Genomic DNA, 19573 nt, shown 5'->3' with positions numbered 1-19573 from the left:
ATTAGTCCCAGTGTCCTGGCCTTAACCACCCTTCCTGTTCCAATCATTTCCCTCTGAGTAAAGAAGAATTGCAGTCAGTCAATATTGGGGTGTATCTATCACTAACAGTCAGTCAGTAATGGGGTGTACCTGTTTGATGGTTCCTCTGGTCATAAAGAACATGTAGATCATGTAACCGGGGATAAGCACCATGGAGGAGAGCGCCATGATCCAGCCCACCCCCTGGCCCCACAAGGGGTAGACATATTTACCCAATGTCAGGGGGGTCATTTGGACAGCACTGAAGAGAAATACTCCCTGAAAGGAAGAGACAAAAACACACTGAGAGATAAATCCATTCCATTATCAGGCTCATGAGTTCAGCAGGATGCATCCCTCCAGGGAGAGAGTGTGCATATCAATCAATAAACACTCTGGAATTTGCATACTATAACAACAACAACACTACTACGCCTTTCACGTCAGGAGGATGTACCAAGGTGCTGGACAGTCAGAGTTTCAGACCCGAGCTGGGGGTCGGGATTGGGGAGGGTGGAGGGCAGGTGGGGAAGTAGGATGATTGAAAGCACGGTCGAAGAGGAGGGTGTTGAGATCTTGCTGAACTAATTCTAGAGAGTATTAGGTGCAGATTGGCAAGAGCCGAGGCTTAAGAACCCCAGAATGTGAGTTGGGGTACTGCTGGTGTCTATCCAGCTAAAACCTTGCCATTGATAGCACTGTCTGGTAAGCTTTCTTGATATTTGTACAGCTAGGAGGCAAGGGAGGGGGCGAGACAGAGGGACTACGGGATAGAGTTCCAGAGGGTGGGGGCAAAGTGGCAGAAGGCCCATGCCCCCAATGGTGGGGTGGGCAAGGTGGGGGGATGTGAAGCAGCCCGGAGCTCGCTGAGTGGAGGGAGCGGACAGAATGGTTAGGAGGTCACAGAGGTAGGGGAGGAGCAAGACCATGGAGGGCTTTAAAGGTGAGGACCAGGATCTTGAACTGTGTGATGGGAAGCCAGTGGAGTCGGGTGAGGATGGGGGTGATAGGGTTATGGAACCTGGTGCGGGAGAGGACATGGCCTGCAGACTTCTGGATGATCTGCAGCCTATGGAGGGAGGAATTGGGGAGGCCGAGAAGCAGGGAGTTTCCATAGTCAATCCTCAATGTAATGAATGCGTGTATGAGGGTTTCGGCGGCCTGTGGTGTGAGACATTGGTGGAGATGGGCAATGTTGCGGAGGTGGGGGAAGGCACAGTGGGCCAGTTGAGGGCCAAACAAGACGCCAAGGTTCTGGACTGGCTTAGTAAGGTGGAGTGTGCATCCATGGATGGTGATGCTGTCAGTGCCTGAGGTGTGGAGGTGCTGACAGGAGCCAATCAGGAGAGCCTTGGTCTTGTTGACGTTCAACTTAAGAAAGTTGGCTCTCGTCCAGGACTTGATGTCTGACAGACATTCTGTCAGGACAGCAGTGGTCCTGGAATCAAGGGTGGAGACAAAGATACAGTTGGGTGTCATCCGCATACATGTGGAAGTTGACCCCATGTCTGTGGATGATATCAGCAAGAGGGAGCATATAGATATTGAAGGGGAGGGGACCAAAGACAAAGCCCCGAGGAAAGCCACACGAGATTTGTGGGGGCTAGAGGAGAAACAGTTTGTGGAGATGAAGTGGAGGCAGTGTGAGAGGTATGATCTGAACCAGTCAAGGACAGAGCCATGAAGTTTGAAGTGGGAGGAGAGGCGGTGGATGAGGATAGAGTTGTCAATGGTCTCGAAAGCAGCAGAGAGGTCAAGGAGGATGAAGAGACGGAGGGAGCTCTGGGTGCAGATGGACAGAATGTCATTTGTCACTTAATAGGTAGGACGCCCTTAACTCTCTGTTTGGTTTAGATACTCTTTAGTATGGAGATGGATTTCTACATGTGTCAAGACACTCGGCAGACAAAAAAAGCCCAACATCAACAATACAATTACATTTCACGTAGGGAGGATTCCCAAGGCATTGGACAGTCAGGGATTTAGACCCGAGTTGGGGATCAGGGAGGGTGGAGGGCAGGGAGGGTAGAAGGGTGGCCGAAGGCTTGGTCGAAGAGCAGGGTTTGGAGACGTGACTTGAAGGAGGTAAGCGAGGGAGTGAGGTGAAGGGAATGTGGGATGGAGTTCCATAGGGTAGGGGCAGAAAGGCTGAAGGCTCAACTACCGATGGTGGGGCGGGCCAGACGGGAGGCATGGAGCAAGCCACAGCCTGCTGAGCGGACAGGTTGATAAGAAGTCAGCAGGTCGCAGAAGTAGGGAGGAGCAAGGCCATAGAGGGCCTTGAAGGCGAGGGTGAGAATTTTGAACTCTACTCTGGGGGATGGGAAGCCAGTGGAGCTGGGCGAACTGCATCACACTCTAGGAAGGATATCAATGCTTTGGAGAAGATATAGAGAGGATTTACCAGAATGGTACCAGGGATGAGGGACATTATTTATGTGGAGAGATGACAAAAGCTGGAGTTGTTCTCCTTACAGCAGAGAAGGTTAAGGGGAGATTTAATAGAGGTGCTCAAAATTATGAGGGATTTTCTTAAGAGTAGATAGGGAGAAACTATTTCCACTGGCAGGTAGGTCGGTAACCAGGGGATACATGATACAAGATAATGGCTAAAGAACCAGAGGGGAGATGAGAATTTTTTTTACACCAAGTGTTGTTACGGTCTGGAATGCACTGCCTGAAGGTGGTGGAAACAGATTGAATAACAATTTTCAAAAGGGAATTGGAAAGCTACATGAAAAGGAAAGATTTCCAAGGATATGGGGAAAGAGTGGGGCAGTGGGACTGATTGGGTAGCTCTTCCAAAGAGTCGGCACAGGCACAATGGGCCGAATGGCCTCCTTTGGTGCTGTAATATTCTATGATTCATTCAGTACTGTGGGCCCGTCTGGATCAAGAACTGAAGTAGAGACCAGCACAGAGGGTGGACTCGATTTCAACATTCTGTTGACAAGCAAAACACCCCGGAGAATAATCTTCTCCAGAAAAGGGATTTAGATGAAAACAATCTTACCAGGACAACCATTGGGGTGAAGTAAACCCAACACAGCTTCCACCACAAGCATGGCTGGTACCCAATCATCTCCTCAATGTTCTTATTGAACTTGTTAACTCCTGTGGAAAATAACATCAGAATTTACACCATAGTGACACAGAGAACCAGCAGCAAACACTCAGTGGGCAAAATGGCTGGACTCAGTGCTGTCAGTTTTTTGTTCACACAGAGTTCTGAGGATGTTAAACAGTTTATCCAGACTGTTGGAGAGATGGAATGGAGAGAGATATTTAAACAAGAGACAAAGATTGGGGAATATAAGGTGGATGGCGAAAGGGCAGTACATTTGGGATTAAAAGATCTGCTGAGATCTAATAAACTTAGTGGAACAAACTCAATGGTCTGAATGGCTTCCTTGTGCCTCTCTGTGTGTGTAACATGAAGAGTCAGTGCTGAAGAACATAGCTTTATTGATGAGCAGCTGGGTCAAATTGTCACTCTGGCTTTCACAGTGCCTGACACGGAATCACTTAATATTAACACTGGATGTCAAATTTTGCAACACTCACTTCTTTTGGTCAGCCATCAGTGTGATCAGCCAGTGTCTGACCAACAACCGGTTCCTATTCACTGCTGGGTAAACAGAGGCGTGTGGAGTAAGGAAGCTTGCCCAAAGTTTCGGCCTGTCGGGAATTGAACCCAGGTCTCCGCTTGCAAGATGACAGCTCTAACCAATGAGCTACAGGACTCCATCACATTCAGAGCTCACCATTCAGAGCCTGGTTTGGATACAATTTACTGTTTTAACAGAATTGGGCACCTACCATAAAACCAAGATATCGAGATAGTTTCAAAGAAGACCAGGAAGAGAAGACTCATTCCACTGGCAGAATAGTAGTCAAATAGTTTGAATACATAGAGGCCACCCTATGGGTAATGATAAAACAAAAACTGTTAGGAAATACACAACATAAATTCATAAAAATAATCATACATTTGAAATATAATCAAGCACAATTTTGGGAAGTGAATGTGTATTCTTAGGCTCTCAATTTCTGCACAATATCCCGAGGGGCTGATAAGGGACAATATGAGGTTGATATAGGGGTGATATTGGAGTGATACATGGGTGATCCTTCGAGATCCTCACACTCGTGTTCAAATCCCTTCACTCTCTGGTACCTTCTTACCGACCTCCTCACTCCCCATTCCTCCGCTCGACTGGCACCAGTCTCCTGCTCGTCCCTTGAACCCTCCACCCCAACATTGGAAATTGTTCTTTCAGGCACTACGTCCCGAATCTCTGGAACACTCAATTGCTCCGCCTTTGCCCCCCCTCTCCCCCTTTTCAAATTCTGCCCGAAAACCTTCCTCTTTGACTGTGCTTACAGCCACCTCCCCACTGCTTGTTTTTGTTGTGATGTAGGGATAATTAGCAGGTGATCCAGTGCTGATATTGTGGTGATATCCAGGCAATATAGGGGGTAATACTGGGGTGATATAGGGGAGATACATGATGATATAGAAGTAATATGTAATAATAATTACATATGTAAAAAACATGTAATAATAATGCAGACTTCCACCACTACCTCTTCCCCTCGGACTGATGTAATGTTGTTATGGGTGTGACATGGGATGATATAATAATAATCCTTGCATTTGATATAGCACCTTATCACGTCTCTAAGTGCTTCAAAGAATATACTGTAAAGTGAATTGACTATATATTTTGTGGGCGAAATGCGGCAGCCAATTGCACACAGCACAAACAGTCGAGATTGAGTTAGCAATTTTTTTCTTTTAAGTAATTATTACCCCTGGTAAAGCGATCCATCAATCGAATAACAACCGGGTTCCTACCTACTGCTAGGTAAACAAGAGGTGTGTGGAGTAAGGAAACTATCCTAACGTTTCACCCTGAAGGGCATCAAACCCAGATCTCTTGCTTGCGAGGCGACCGAGCTACAGGACTCTGCATACATTGTATATACAATGGAAACTGGCCATTTAGCCCAACCAATCCGTGCCAGTGTTTATACCCCACATGTGTCTCAACCCACTCCTTACTCCCTCCTATACCCTTCTCATCACTACTACATCATGTGAAAGTCTGGCTTCCTCTTGAATACATCTATAGATTCATATAAGGTACAGGTCATAAACAGGCCATTCAGTCTGACTGGTTTTTATATATTCTATTACAAGTGCCTAGATTGTAACCCGAGTCCAATATCCTGACTTTTCCTCATATCCAATTCTCCACCACACCTTTATTCTCTCTTAACCATGTGTCCAGTTTTGTTTACAATGTGCCGACCCAACCGAGAATTCCACACTACCACCACTCTCAGTGTTAAAAAGATCCTCCTAATCTCCATCTGGACCTCCTAGTTTTGATTCTAATATTACGCCCTCTAGTTCAAGACCACAGGAAATAATCTCTCCCTTATCTAAGTCTCCCATCATTTTAAATACCTCTATCATAACCCGTTTTAGCCTTCTGAGCTCCAATGGAAAAAGCCTTCCCTATTACTGTATTTCCTTATTTCAGACAACACCCTCGTGAATCTTCTCTGCACCATCTCCAGGGCCTGAACATCTTTCCCCCATATAGTGACACTTTTTAATCCCTTTTTATCTGTAATTTCAACCCACAGGGATTCACTCTATACATATTTCCTGTAAATATTCTTTCCCCCAACTAATTCCATGCCCTTGCTCACCAAGGCTGCCCCTTCTCCAGTTTTACCCTCCCTAGCCCACCTGAATGTATTATACCTGCTAATGTATACCATCACCATCCATGGTTGCACACTCCACCTTGCTAAGCAGTCCGGAACCTTGGTGTCTTGTTTGACCCTCAACTATCCTTTCTACCCCACATCTGTGCCGTAACCCGCTCACCAATCCCCCACCTCCGGAACATCGCCCAGCTCTGTCACTGTCTCACACCCCAGGCCACCGAAACCGAAACCCTCATACATGCTTTCATTACATTACATTGCTTGACTGCAAACTCATTACTTGCTGGCCTCCCCAGATCCTCCCTCCATAGGCTTTAGATCATCCAGATCTCTGAAGCCGGTGTCCTCTCCCGCACTAGGCTCCCCCATCCTATCACCCACATCCTCGCCCGACTCCACTGGCTTCCCATCAGACAGAGGATAGAGTTCAAGATCCTGATCCTCACTTTCAAAGCCCTCTATGGTCTTGCTCCCCCCTACCTCTGTGACCTCCTAACCCCCTACCATCCTGCTCACCCCCTCCACTCAGCAGGTTCCAGCCTGCTTCATGTCCCCTGCCTCACTCGCACTTCTATTGGCGAGCAGGCCTTCTGTCACTCTGCCCCCACCCTCTAGAACTCCATCCTGCAGTCCCTCTACCTCACCCTCTCCCTTGCCACCTTCAAGACCCATCTCAAGACCCTCCTCTTCGACCATGCTTTTGATCTCCCTCCTTCCCCCCCCCACCCTCCACCCTTCCCGACCCCCAGCTTGCATCTGTCTGTCCAGTGCCTTGGGACGTCCTCCCGATGTGAAAGGCCCTATACGAATGTAAATTTGTTGTTGTTGTTGGTTAGTTTCCAATTTTGAGCAGTTTGCAGGAAGTTTCTGATCTACCCATGATGTTCAGTATTTCTCCTGTCGCTACAGTCCCAATTCTATTCTGCTCAGAGCATTACAAAACACAGAGTTTAATCTGTCTCCTTTGCTCTCTCCTCACCTGTGTTTTGTAGCTTGTTTTCCTGACACTTTCTTTTTCACCTTCCGTTGTCTTGCCCCTATTTTCTCCACTTGAAAAAGCCTGTCTTTTTCAAGTTCTCTACCCATTTTTCCTCATTGTTTTCTATTCTCTCAGCTTTTTGTTCCCTCCCCCTGCTGAACTAAACCCAACCCACAGCCATAGTTAACTTCCCAGCGAGGACATTGGTGTCACTGGCAGCCCTGCACGGATAAGGCCTGTCCCTCTTGTACAAGTTATTCCTTCTCCAGAATTGGCCCAATGTCCCAGGAATCTGAACCCCACCCTCCAACACCAATTCTCCACCGCACCTTTAACTCTCTTCCTGTTTGTGTACTAACTGGCATGTAGCCCAAGGAGGAATCCTGAGATCCTGCTCTTTAATCTGCCTCTTAAAACCTGAAATTCCCTCTGTAGGACCTGCAGTCTACTCTTTCCTGCGTCATTGGTTTCAACATGAACCACACATATGGCTGTTCTCTCTCCCTCTCCAAAATCTCTGCAACCACTCTGTGATATGAGGTGATGCAGTAGTCATATTGGGGTGTAGTGATATTGAAGTGATGTAGTGGTGATATGAGGGTGATATGGTGATTACATGGGGCTGTTATGGGGTTGATGTGGTGGTGATATTGGGAGATACGGGGATGATATAGGGTGGTATGGCATAATATGGAGTGTTCTGGGGTTATATGGGGTTCTATGGGATAATGTGTGGAGTCCTGTAGCTCAGTGGTTGGAGCACACGCAAGCAAGAGACCTGGTTTAATTCCCGGCAGGGCAAAACCTTGGGCAAGTTTCTTTACTCCACACTCCTGATAATAATCCCTCAAAAAAATAATAAATTGGTCACTTCAATCTACGATTGTTTGTGGGACACTGCTGTGCACAATTGGCTGCTGCGTTTCACCCACAAATATACAGTCAATTCACTTTGCAGTATATTCTGTGAAACACTTTGAGACGTCTGGAAGACATGAAAAAGCGCTATATCAAATGCAAGGATTATTATTATTATTATATGGTTGTTATATCATTATATTACATTATATTCTTATATCAGCCACTCTGTACCCAACTTCTGGAATTCCATCCCCCAATCACTCCGCTTTGCCCCCTCCTTAGCCCCCTTCAAGTCCCGCCTCAAGACCCTCCTCTTCGATCATGCCATCAGCCACCCCCCTTCTCCTCCCTTCTCCCCCCCGACCCCAGCTCAGGTCTGAAATGCTGTACACTGTCCAGCGCCTTGGGACGTCCTACCGACGTGAAAGGTGCTATACAAATCAAATCTTGTTATCGTTGTTGTGATTCCCTATGAGTCAGATGGAGAGTGAAGGTCAGTTGTGGACTGTCTCTGTGCAAATTTTCTATCTTTGGATTAATTGGGCGAAAGGTTTAATTATGAGGCGGTAATTAATCATTGCTGCAGGGAATTTATTAATTAGCTCAACAAACTGGTAGGGATAATGACCGGGAAGCTGCCAATCCTGTCATTGGGTGAACAGAATAATTTTTTTATGGATTCAATAACACAGAACAAGTGTGACAGCCGTTGTATTGACTCACTCATTGGCATCACCTGACTGGAGACCCTGACTCACAGACTGAGAATAATATGTATAATGCTTTCACTTCATACAGCTTTTCACACCAGGAGGGCATCTCAAACTGCTTCACAGAGTTTACTGTAAAGATTAGTGAATGCGTATTTATAGGCAGCCAATTTGCACACACAAAGTCCCACAAACAGCCATGATGCAAAGGAGCAATTTGATTTATCAGGAAAAAAATGGGGAATTGTGGACCAGAACACCAGGAGAAACTCCCTTCTCTTTTTGAATAGTGCCATTGGATCTTTAGTGTGAACCTGATCAAACAGACAGAACCTCTGTTTAACGTCTCATTCAACGGACTGCACCTCTGACAATGAAACCTCTCCAGTACTGCCCTAGTGTCAGCCTACAATAACCAACAATGTATAGAGTCTTTCACATAACAAATATTTCCTTGAGATGGAATGGGAGCAAAGTACTCATGCCGAATCTAACCTGGGTAATGTTGGAAAATCCAATGATGTAGGAGATGAAACACATCATAAAAATGAACAGCTTTTTTCGAGCTCGGAGTAACTGGGGGTATTCGTCCATTAAGGCAGTGATGAAACCTTCCATTGTACAGAACTGCAAGCAAATAATAAAATAATCCTTGCATTTGATATAGTACCTTATCATGTCAGAAGAATGCCTCAAAGCACTTCACGTGAATTACTGTGAAATAGAGTGACTGTACATTTGTAGGCAAACACGGCAAAACAATTGTACACAGCAATATCCCAGACTGCCAGAGGCAAAGAGGAGTCCAGACCAGGGGCAGAAATGAGGCCAGACTAGGGCCAGAGAGAAGGCCAGACCAAGGAAAGAGAGGAGTCCAGACCAGGGGAAGAGAGGAGGCCAGACCAGGGGCAGAGAGGAGTCGAGTCCAGGGACAGAGAGGTCAATGGGGGGAACGTTAGAAAAATAATTGACATCAAATTGACATAAACAATGGTCTAATGGTATCTCTTTGTCATTGATATGGACAATCAAATAATATCCCTTTAACATCCATGCATTTCACCATACTCTGCCATTCTTACCTGGGAATCGAGCCCCAGCATCATTAACATAGAGAAGAAAAGAATGGACCAGAGCGGGGAAAGCGGCAACTGGGTCACAGCCTGTGGATAGGCGAGGAAAGCCAGCCCAGGACCTGGGTATGAAATGACAACAATTCACAATACAATACAAATTTACATTTATGCAGTGTGTTTCACGTCAGGAGGATGTCCCAAATGCTTAACAGTCCTGTTATGGGTGTGATTTGGGGAAAGATAGATCCAGTATGAGTTGAGGTAGGAAGTAGGAGGGATTTGAGATGGAGTTCCAAAGTGTGGGGGGAGAAATAATAATAGTAATAATCCTTGAATTTGATATAGTGCCTTTATCCTGTTGTTAAAGCTCTTCACAGGATATACTGTGAATTTTGTGGATCAAACGTGGCAGCCAATTGCATACAGCAATGTCCCACAAACAGTGATTGACCAATTTTATTTGGGGGATTGTTGGCCAGAACACTGGGAGAAACTCCCTTCACTTTTTGAATAGCACCATGGGATCTTTTAATGCCCACCTGAACAGGCAGATGGGACCAGATGGGAACATCTCATGTGAAGGATGGCATCTCTGACAATGCAGCGCTCCCCTAGCAGTGCACTGGAGTTTCAGTTAGTCTATATCATTCCAAATCCCAACATGGGGACCTGAATCCATGCCTTCAGACTCAGAAGCAGGAATGCTCCCACTGTGCCAGGCTGACACACAGAAAGCCTGACCACATTCGGATTGATAGGGTGGATGACGTGAAGCAGGCTGATGCTTCCCTCGCCTCTCCCTTGCTCCACTTTCTTTCACTCCCCTTGCATCACATCTCCCTCCCTCGCTCCCCCTTCTCTCACTCCTCTCTCCCTCGCTCCCATTGCCTGTGCAGCCCCTTGTCTGCACTCCCCTCATTCCCTCCCCTTGCCCACCTTGCCCTCACTCCTCTCAACTGCGCTCCCATTGCCTTTTGCTCCAGTTTTCATCACCACTAGTTTACAGTCACTACACTTTGCAGTCACTATACTTAAAAGAGTCACCACAATTTACACAGTCAATGCAGCTTACAGTGAATCCTATGAAGTGCTTTGAAACGTGCTCCGATGTAAAGGCGCTGTGTAAATGGAATTATAATTATTGCTGTATCACTTACCAGCAGCAGGAGCTGGGCCAGGCAGTCAGGGAGTGTGCCTCAGTTGTGGTTCAAGTTTTTATCCTCCTTGGGGGGACAGGTAAGTGGGGGTTTCCTTGGAGGTGATATGTTTGGCAACGGAATGTCGAGCCAGCCCTCTGTGGTGGTCTCGATAGTTTGGTTCTAGCAGGCTGGTCTGCAATAATCCAGGGTACTGCTGATGACAGCACACTCAGCCTGACTCATCAGCAGGACTTGGAAGGGCATACCAGTTAATGGGGGCAGGAAATCCTCCCATTCAGCTCCAGTTATACTTGCAGGCCAAAATCCTAATTGGTAGGATGCTCCTAGCCAGACGAGCAGCAGGAAAGCTTGCCAGACAGTGCTATCAGCGGGAAAGCTTACCAGACAGTACAGACACACTGGGCTACGCAAGTCTTGGCTTCCGTCAACATAGGTTTGCTTACTTCACACCCCTCTGTTTACCTAGCAGTAAGAAGGAACCCAGTTGTTAATCAATTGGCGGATCACTTTTTCAGGGTCCCTTAAAAATAATACTAAAAATTTGGTCACTCCATCAACAACTGTTTGTGGGACACTGCTGTGCACAATTAGCTACGAGTTTTCATCCACAAAATATACAGTCAATTCATTTTACAGTATATTCTATGAAGTGCTTTGAGACATCTCGAAGACGTAATTTGGCGCTGTATCAAATGCAAGGATTATTATTATTATAATCTGTGCCTAATACTCTCCGGAATTAAGTAAGCGAGATGCACCCCTCCTGAGTGCGCATTTCATCCCAGTCTATCTATGCAATATGCATGGAATTCTCAGTTTGGTTTGGATACTCAAGCATGATAATGTGATGGGTTTCCGATATGTGAAACTCACCGCTGCCCACCCACAAAAATCAAGTCTTGGTTTAAGGCTCGCTCTTTATTGTGTGAGCTCTTCCCTCTCCCTGTGCTTTAAGACATGCTCCAATTGTGTAATAATAACATTAATAATCTTACATTGACCCAGTGCCTTTCACATTGGGAGTATGTCTAAGCACTTTACAGAATTCACTGTAAAGTGGAGTAACTGTGCTCTGTAGGCCAACGTGGGAGCCAATTTACACACAGCTATGTCCTACATACAGCACTGTGGGATCTTTAACTTTCACCTGAACTGGCACAGGCAGGACCTCTGTTTATTGTCTCATTCAAAGGACAGCACCTCTGATAATTCTGAATGTGCCACGCTGGCACCAGGTATAACAACAACAACTTACACTTGTATAAGCACCCTTCATGTTGGAAAGACGTACCAAGGCGCTGGGATCACTCATACGAGCACGACTAGTTTAAACATGAATAACACCTTGGAAATCTGGCCATCTAAAAGCAGCATACGTCAGCACAGGACAGTTTACAATTCTGGTAATGCGAGCAAAAACCAGTGTGATAGAGAGGCAATACTTGAGTGATAAGGCGCTGATTAAGAAGTTATATTGGGGTGATACAAAAAATAAAAAAGGATATTGCTGCAATTGAGAGAATACAGAACAACAAAATTACATTTGTATAGCGCCTTCCACGTCGGGAGAATATCCCAAAGCACTTTGTAGATCTACGTGGGAGCCAATTTGCACACAGCTATGTCATGTATACAGTACTGAATCGGGGTCGGGATCGGAGAGTGTGGGGGGCAGGGGGGTGAAGGAGGGTGACCGAAGGCATGGTTGAAGAGGAGGATCTTGAGACTGGTCTTGAGGGAGGTAANGGGGGTGCGAGGCAGAGGGACTGTGGGATGGAGTTCCAGAGGGTGGGGCAGAATGGCTGAAGCCCCACCCACTGATGGTGGAGGCAGGGGAAGTGAAGCAGGCTCCTGGGCGGCGGGAGCGGGCAGGTTGGTCCTTACCAACGGAGTTAGGAGGTCGCAGCAGCGGGGGGCCGCAAGGCCATGGAGGGCTTTGAAGGTGAGGACCAGGATCTTGAACTGTATCCTCTGTAATGGGAAGCCAGTGGAGGGGGTTGATAGGGTCGTGGAGCCTGGTGCGGGAGAGGACATGGTCTGCAGAAGAGAGCAAACAAAATGATTGAGGAGACGGAGGGATTGGACTGAGGAAACTCCTTGGAACAGAGAAGGTTTAGAGGAGACTTAATAGAAGTTTCAAAATGATGAGGGGATTTGATACGATGAACGGGGAGAAACTATTTCCACTGGCGGGTGGGTCGGTAACCCAAGGGCACCAATTTAAAATAGTTGTTAAAAGAAACAGAGAGGGGGTGAAAATAATTTTTTTCACACAGTGAGATGTTTGGATTTGGAATGCATTGCCTGAAAGGGTGGTGGAAACTGATTCGATAACAACTTTTAAGAGAGAAGTAGATCATTATTTGGGGAGGACAAGTTTGCAAGGCTATGGGGAGAGAGCGGGAGAGTGGGATTGATTTGGATTTCAAAGAGCCGGCGCAGACACGATGGGCCGAATGGCCTCTTTCTGTGCTCTATAATTCTATGATTCTTATATTAATAATCTTTGCATTTGATATAGCGCCTTATCAAGTCTTCGAGATGTCTCAAAGTGCTTCATAGAATATACTGTAAAGTGAATTTCACTGTATATTTTGTAGGCGGAACGCAGCAGCGGCAGCCAATTGCACACAGCAGTGTCTACAAACTGTTGTGGATTGAAGTGTTTTTTTGAAGGAATAATTATTACCCACAGAAAAACGATCTGCCAATCGACCAACAACTGGGTTCCTACTTACTGTTGGATAAACAGAGGCATGTGAAATAAGGAAACTTGCCCAACCTTTTGCCCTGCTGGGAATTGAACCCAGGTCTCTTGCTTGCGAGGCGAATACTCTAACAACTGAGCCACAGGACTCCACAAGGGATACAGGGGTGATAAGGCAGTGATATAGGTGTGATATGAAGTTGATATGGGGGTCGTGTGTTGGTTTGAAGCACTCTGAGATGCCATCCGGCTTGGAGGCCGCTATATAAATCCAAGTTCTTGTCGTTGTTGGTGATATGGGGGTGATATGGGAGTGATATGGGGTAATATGGAGTAACATGGTGATGATATGGGGATGATATGGAGTAATATGTGGGGTTATGTGGGAGTGATACAGAGGTGATTTGGGGATGATATAGGGATGATTCTGAGTCAGATGGAGAGTGAAAGTCGGTTATGAGCTGTCTCTGTGGAAAATCACTATCTCTCTATTCATTGGGTGAGAAGTTTAATTGTGATTAAATTAATCACTGCCGCAGGGAATTCATTAATTAGCTCAACAAACAGGGAGGGTTAATGATAAATCGATGGGGAAGCTGCCACTCCTGTCATTGGGTGAACAGAAGGGTTTGATGGATTTGATAATGCAGAACAAATGTATCAGCTGTTGTATTCACTTGCTCATTGCCATCACCTGACTGGAGACTCCAAATCACAGACTGATAATAATAATACGTATAAACTTTCCATTTCACACAGCTTTTCATCAGGAAAACATCTCAAACTTCTTCACAGGATTTAGTATAAGGTGTAACGACTGTGTATTTGTCAGCAAATGCAGCAGCCATTTTGCATACACAATGTCCTGCAAACAGCCATGATGTGATGAGCAATTTTATTGGCGGTTTGTCGGCCCAAGAAACTCTTTTCTCTTTTTGAATAGTGCCATTGGGTCTTTAACTCACTCCACCTGAATAGTCACAGACAGGACCTCTACTACCCCAGTCATTATCTATGTTTAATTTAATTATTAAACATAGATTCTTAAACCAACCTATTGTTTCTTCACCACAGCTTTCTGGGACGAGCGTTCCACATCCTCACAATGCTCTGTATGAGGAAACGCTTCCTTTATTCTAACAATCCTGGCTCTGAATGTAAGGCTCTGCCCCTTGCAACAATCCCTCTACCAGAGGGAGGAATAATCCACTCTTTTACCTGTCAATTCCTCTCATTATTTTACACACCTCAATCACATCTCCCTGTAAACTCCATTGCTTTAAGCAATATAACCCCAATCTCCACATTTTCTCACCACAGCTCAGTCCCTTCAGATCAGGGATTAATCTAGTGATCCAATAATACTGGACCAAACTGGTGAATGGCCTTGTGAAGAGCGTGTGAAATCTGAAGGATCCAATGTCCGAGCTCATCAGCAAGCATTGTGCACTTGGCCAGTAGGATGAGTGTTAAGACATCCTCCTGACATGTAGGTGCTGTGTAAATGTAAACTGTAAAGACTGACAGACAGAGGTTTACCTGATGAAGCAAGGTCCTGGATTGGCTTCTTGGTGATGTAAGACATGAAGCCAATGATGGAAAAGATGACGAGACCAGCAAACATGCTGGTGCAGGAGTTTATAAAACACACAATGAGGGAATCCCTGCCAACAGGAAACACACAACTCAATCCATACTCAGTGTGACCATTTCTGTAACAACAACAATTGTACATCTCATACATCGCCTTTTATGTCGAGTGGATGACCCAAACCGCTTCATAGCATATGCACACAGAGGAGTTATGACTGTGTGTTTGTGGGTGAATGCAACAGCCAATTTGCCACACAGCAATGTGCCACACACTAAATGAATGACCAATTTTATTTGAGGGATTATTGGCCATGACTCCAGAAGAGAGAAACTCCCTTCTCTTTTGTAATAGAACCTCAGGATCTCTAATGTCCATTTAAACAAGCACAGATGGGATCTTGGTTTTACATTTCATCCAAAGGGTGGCATGTCTGAGCTGGAGTGACAGCCTAGGCTGTGAGCTCAAATTCTGATGTAGGTCTTGAACCCACAATCTTCTGACCCAGAGGTAAGAGCTCTGCTGATTGGGCCAGACTGGTATGAGGGGAGCTCCCTGGGCTTGTACTGAACGTAATTTTGCACATATTAATCTCACACTTGGTTATCTCACACACGCTAATATACATGCGGTTAATCTCACACACGTTAATTTCACATAGATTAATTGTAAACACTTTGATTTTGTATATGTTAATCTTACACATGTTGACGGTACACATGGAAATATAGAAATCTACAGCGCAGAAGGAGGCCATTTGGCAAATCAGCTCACAGAGCAAGGAGATCACTTTAGCCCCTCCAACTCGCCTTATCTTCACACCCGGTCAAGCCCATCTTTCATACCATGTGCACTCCACTTTTTAAGCCTATAATGCACTTTGCCTCCACTGCCTAATTGGTAGTGCGTTCCACACCCCAATCACTCTCTGGGGAAAAATATTCCTCATATATTACCCTTTCCCTCTTTATGTGGCTATCTTATAACTATGTCCCCTTGTCACCGACAATAACTAACTAACTAACTTCTCCCTATTTACACTGCAAAACCCATCAACCTCTTCTCTCCAATGAAAACAGACCCAGCCTCTCCAATCTCTCCTCATAACTGTAGCCCTTCATTCCCAGAATCATTCTCATAAACATTCTCTGCACCCCTCCAAGGCCCTAACATCTTTCCTGAAGTGAGGAACACTGAAAACCATACTCCAGCTGTGATCTAACCAATGATTTAAACACATTTATCATTATTGCTTTACTCTTGTACTATATGCTCCATGCAAAAAACTGCCATTTAATATATACTCTCTTCCCTCGTTTTTTTGCGACCAAAATGAATCACCTCACTTTCCTGTCACTGAACCTCATGTGCCACAGATCAGCCCATTGTTCTAACTTGTTTAAATGCTCTTGCCATTCTCATCATTATTCACTATACTGCCTAGCTTGGTATAATTTGCAAACTTTGATACCATACCCCCGATACCCGATATCCATGTCGAGGTCAATGATATAAATAGAAAAAAGGAGAGGCCCCAACAGCCACCTGTGACATACCAGTAACTACCTTCCTCAATTGGAAAACAACCTTTGCTTTCGACTCTCAGCTTTCTATATCCTTTCTATCCAAAGCACCACATTTCCCCCATTCCTGAGTTTGTCCACCAGTCCCCATTCGGCACTTTATCATACGACTTCTGGAAACAAATATACTATTTGCCCTACAATATTAATACAAATATACTACCGTATTATTGGCCTGATCTACATTTGCTGTTACCACTTCAAATATTCTTTTAAATGAGTCAAACGATCTGCACTTCACAAACCAATGCTGACTGTCCCTAATTAACCCATGCCTATCTAAGTATTTGCTAACCTAGTTCCTAATTATTGCCTCCAAATGTTTACTCACAACATTTATCTTATACATATAGATCTGGCAGCATCAACCTCCATGAGTTGCACACTACAACTCACCAAGCCAGTCAGGAACCTAGGGGTCTTGATTGACCCTCAACTGTCTTCTTCCCCACATCCAAGCCATGACCCGCTCTGCCTTCCCTCACCTCCGTAACATTGCCCGACTCCGCCACTAACTCACCCCTCAGGCCGCTGAAACTCTTGTTCATGCCTTCATCATCTCCAGGCTTGACTATGCAAGCGTCCTGCTTGTCGGCTTCCCAATTCCTCCCTCCACAGGCTGCAGATACTCCAGAATTCTACAGCCCATGTCCTCTCCTGCACCAAATTCTGTGACCCCCATCGCCCCTATTCTCGCCCGACTCCATTGGCTCCCTATCCTTCAGAGGATCCAGTTCAAGATCCTGGTCGTCACCTACAAAGCCCTCCATGGTCTCGCCCTATCCTACCTCTGTGACCTCCTAATCCCCTACCAACCCGCCCGCTCCCTCCGCTCAGCCGGTTCTGGCCTGCTTCACGTCCCCCGACCCACCCGCCCCACCATTGGCGGGAGAGCCTTCAGCCACTCTGCCCCCAACCTCTGGAATTCCATCCCCCAATCACTCTGCCTCGCCCCCTCCGCCTCAAAACCCTCCTCTTCAACCATGCCACCGGTCACCCCCCTTCCCCTCCCCTTCCTTCTCCCACCTTGACCCCAGCTTGGGTTTGAAATGCTGTACACTTTGCAGCGCCTTGGAACGTCCTCCCGACCTGAAAGGCGCTATACAAATGTAATCTTGTTGTTGTTGATCGGACACACGTCAATCTTACACATGTTAATTTTACACACATTGATCATACACACGTTAATCTTACTCATGTTGATTTTACACATGTTGATTGTACACATGATGATTTTACACATGTTGATTGTACACATATTGATTTTGCACATGTTGATCATACACACGTTGATTTTGCACATGTTAATCTTACTTGTACACATTGTTGTGGAAGTTGTTGTAACTCCCCAGAGCGATCAGAGATCCCAGTCCCAAGCCATAGGAGAAGAATATTTGTGTAGCTGCATCTAGCCAGACCTGCCCAGAAATAACCAAACCATACTAATCATTCCAAACATTGGTGAACTATAGAATCCACAACCTCACCCTCACCAAACTCCGCATCCACTCCACAATCCTCTTCTGGTCCCTGTCTCTGAATGGAGCGATTTCAAGCTCCTCACCGTCACCTACAAATCCCTTCACGCCTCAGCACTCCCCACCTCTCTAACCTGCTCATATCCCACTCCTCTGCCATCCCCTTTACTCAGCTAACATAGACCTGCTGCATGTCTCCCCCTCCTCGCCACCACCAGTGGCTGCACCTTCAGTCACTACACGACTAACCTCTGGAACTCGCTGTCTCAATCCCTCTACCTCATCCTTTCTTTATCTGTCTTTAGCTCCCACTAGAAAAACAACTATGGTCACCTTCCCATCGCTCAGTGTCAACAAATGTACTAATGTGAAACCCGCGGGTGCAGTGCTCTGAGACATGATCCTGTGTGAATGGCATTGTGTAAATGTAAGTTATGGTTGCTATATTATGCAAAATGTATACATTATTGGTAAACACAGCTGTATTAAGCATGTGTAGACAGCTGTATTATGTACCATGTGCACACAATGTGTAATTCTATTTTACACAGCTGGATTAATCCCCAGGCGCGAGGTTTTCCACCCGACCATACGCTTAAATGAGTCTGGGGTCCTAGCCTCAACCACCTTCCCTAGTAATCCTGTTCCAGTCATTACCCTCTGGCTAAAGAAAGACTTTCCGGTGTCTGTCTTGAAATTGCTCTTTTCAACTCCAAACCAGTGTCCTCTTGTTCCACTGGGTGCATGCAAAAGCATTGATCTGGTTTGACATTTTCAATCCCATTTAAAATTTTGTACAGCTCTATTAGATCCCCTCTGATGATCACCAATTTTAAAGGAATGTGTTATGAGCAACGATTAGACAAGAACATAAGAACGTAAGAATTAGGAGCCTGCCCCACCATTCGATAAGATCATGGCTGATCTTCTGACCTAACTCTAATTACCTGCCCTATCCCCATATCCCCTAATCCCTCAATTTTTAAAAAATCTATCAGTCTCAGCCTTGAAGATATTCAAGGAGCATCTACAGCCTTCTGGAGTAGTGAATTCCATAAATTCACTACCCTCTGAGTGAAGAAATGTTTCCTCAACTCTGTTCTAAAAGGCTGACCCTTAATTTTAATACTGTGACCCCTGGTTATAGATTCTCCTACCAGGGGAAACAGTCCCTCAGTGTCTACTTTATCCAGCCCTTTAAGAATCTTATATGTTTCAATAAGATGTCACCTAATTCTTCTGTACTCTGGAGAATACAGCCCTAGTTTATTCAGCCTATCCTCATAGGTCAGTCCCCTCCTCCCAGGAACTAACCTCGTGAATCTAAGGCAAGTATGTCCTTTTTTAAATAAGGAGACCAAAACTGCACACAATACTCTAGGTGAGGTCTCACCAAGGCCCTATACAGTTGCAGCAAGACTTCCCTACTCTTGTACTCTAAACCTTTTGCAATGAACGCTAACATGCCGTTCATCTTCTTAGTTGCTTGCTACACCTGCAAACTAACTTTTTGAGACTGGTGTACAAGGACACCCAAATCCCTCTGAACATTAACACTATCTAATCTCTCCCCCTTTAGAAAATAATCTGTTTTTCTATTTTTTCTACCTTGGTGAATAACTTCACACTTCCCCACATTAAATTCCATCTGACACCTACTCGCCCACT

At 45.5% G+C, this 19573-nt stretch overlaps 1 protein-coding gene across 2 annotated transcripts in view; it reads right to left on the bottom strand.

Annotated features, from left to right (window-relative positions):
* The window catches only part of LOC103186241 (sodium- and chloride-dependent GABA transporter 1-like), a 31556-nt gene that overhangs the window by 1394 nt on the left and 10589 nt on the right, over window positions 1-19573 (bottom strand). For both annotated transcript variants that reach the window (XM_007905144.2, XM_042335012.1), the window contains 7 exons: window positions 17742-17845; window positions 14793-14917; window positions 9393-9505; window positions 8806-8937; window positions 3838-3940; window positions 3032-3132; window positions 130-297 (listed from right to left, as the gene is read on the bottom strand). In XM_007905144.2, coding sequence (XP_007903335.1) covers window positions 130-297; window positions 3032-3132; window positions 3838-3940; window positions 8806-8937; window positions 9393-9505; window positions 14793-14917; window positions 17742-17845 — 846 coding nt within the window. The remainder of the gene's footprint in view (window positions 1-129; window positions 298-3031; window positions 3133-3837; window positions 3941-8805; window positions 8938-9392; window positions 9506-14792; window positions 14918-17741; window positions 17846-19573) is intronic.

The sequence above is a fragment of the Callorhinchus milii genome, unplaced genomic scaffold, assembly GCF_018977255.1.
Source record: "Callorhinchus milii isolate IMCB2004 unplaced genomic scaffold, IMCB_Cmil_1.0 Scaffold5, whole genome shotgun sequence".
Taxonomy (NCBI): domain Eukaryota; kingdom Metazoa; phylum Chordata; class Chondrichthyes; order Chimaeriformes; family Callorhinchidae; genus Callorhinchus; species Callorhinchus milii.
Note: the sequence above shows the minus strand (reverse complement) of the source record. Positions and strands in the feature narration are given on the sequence as shown.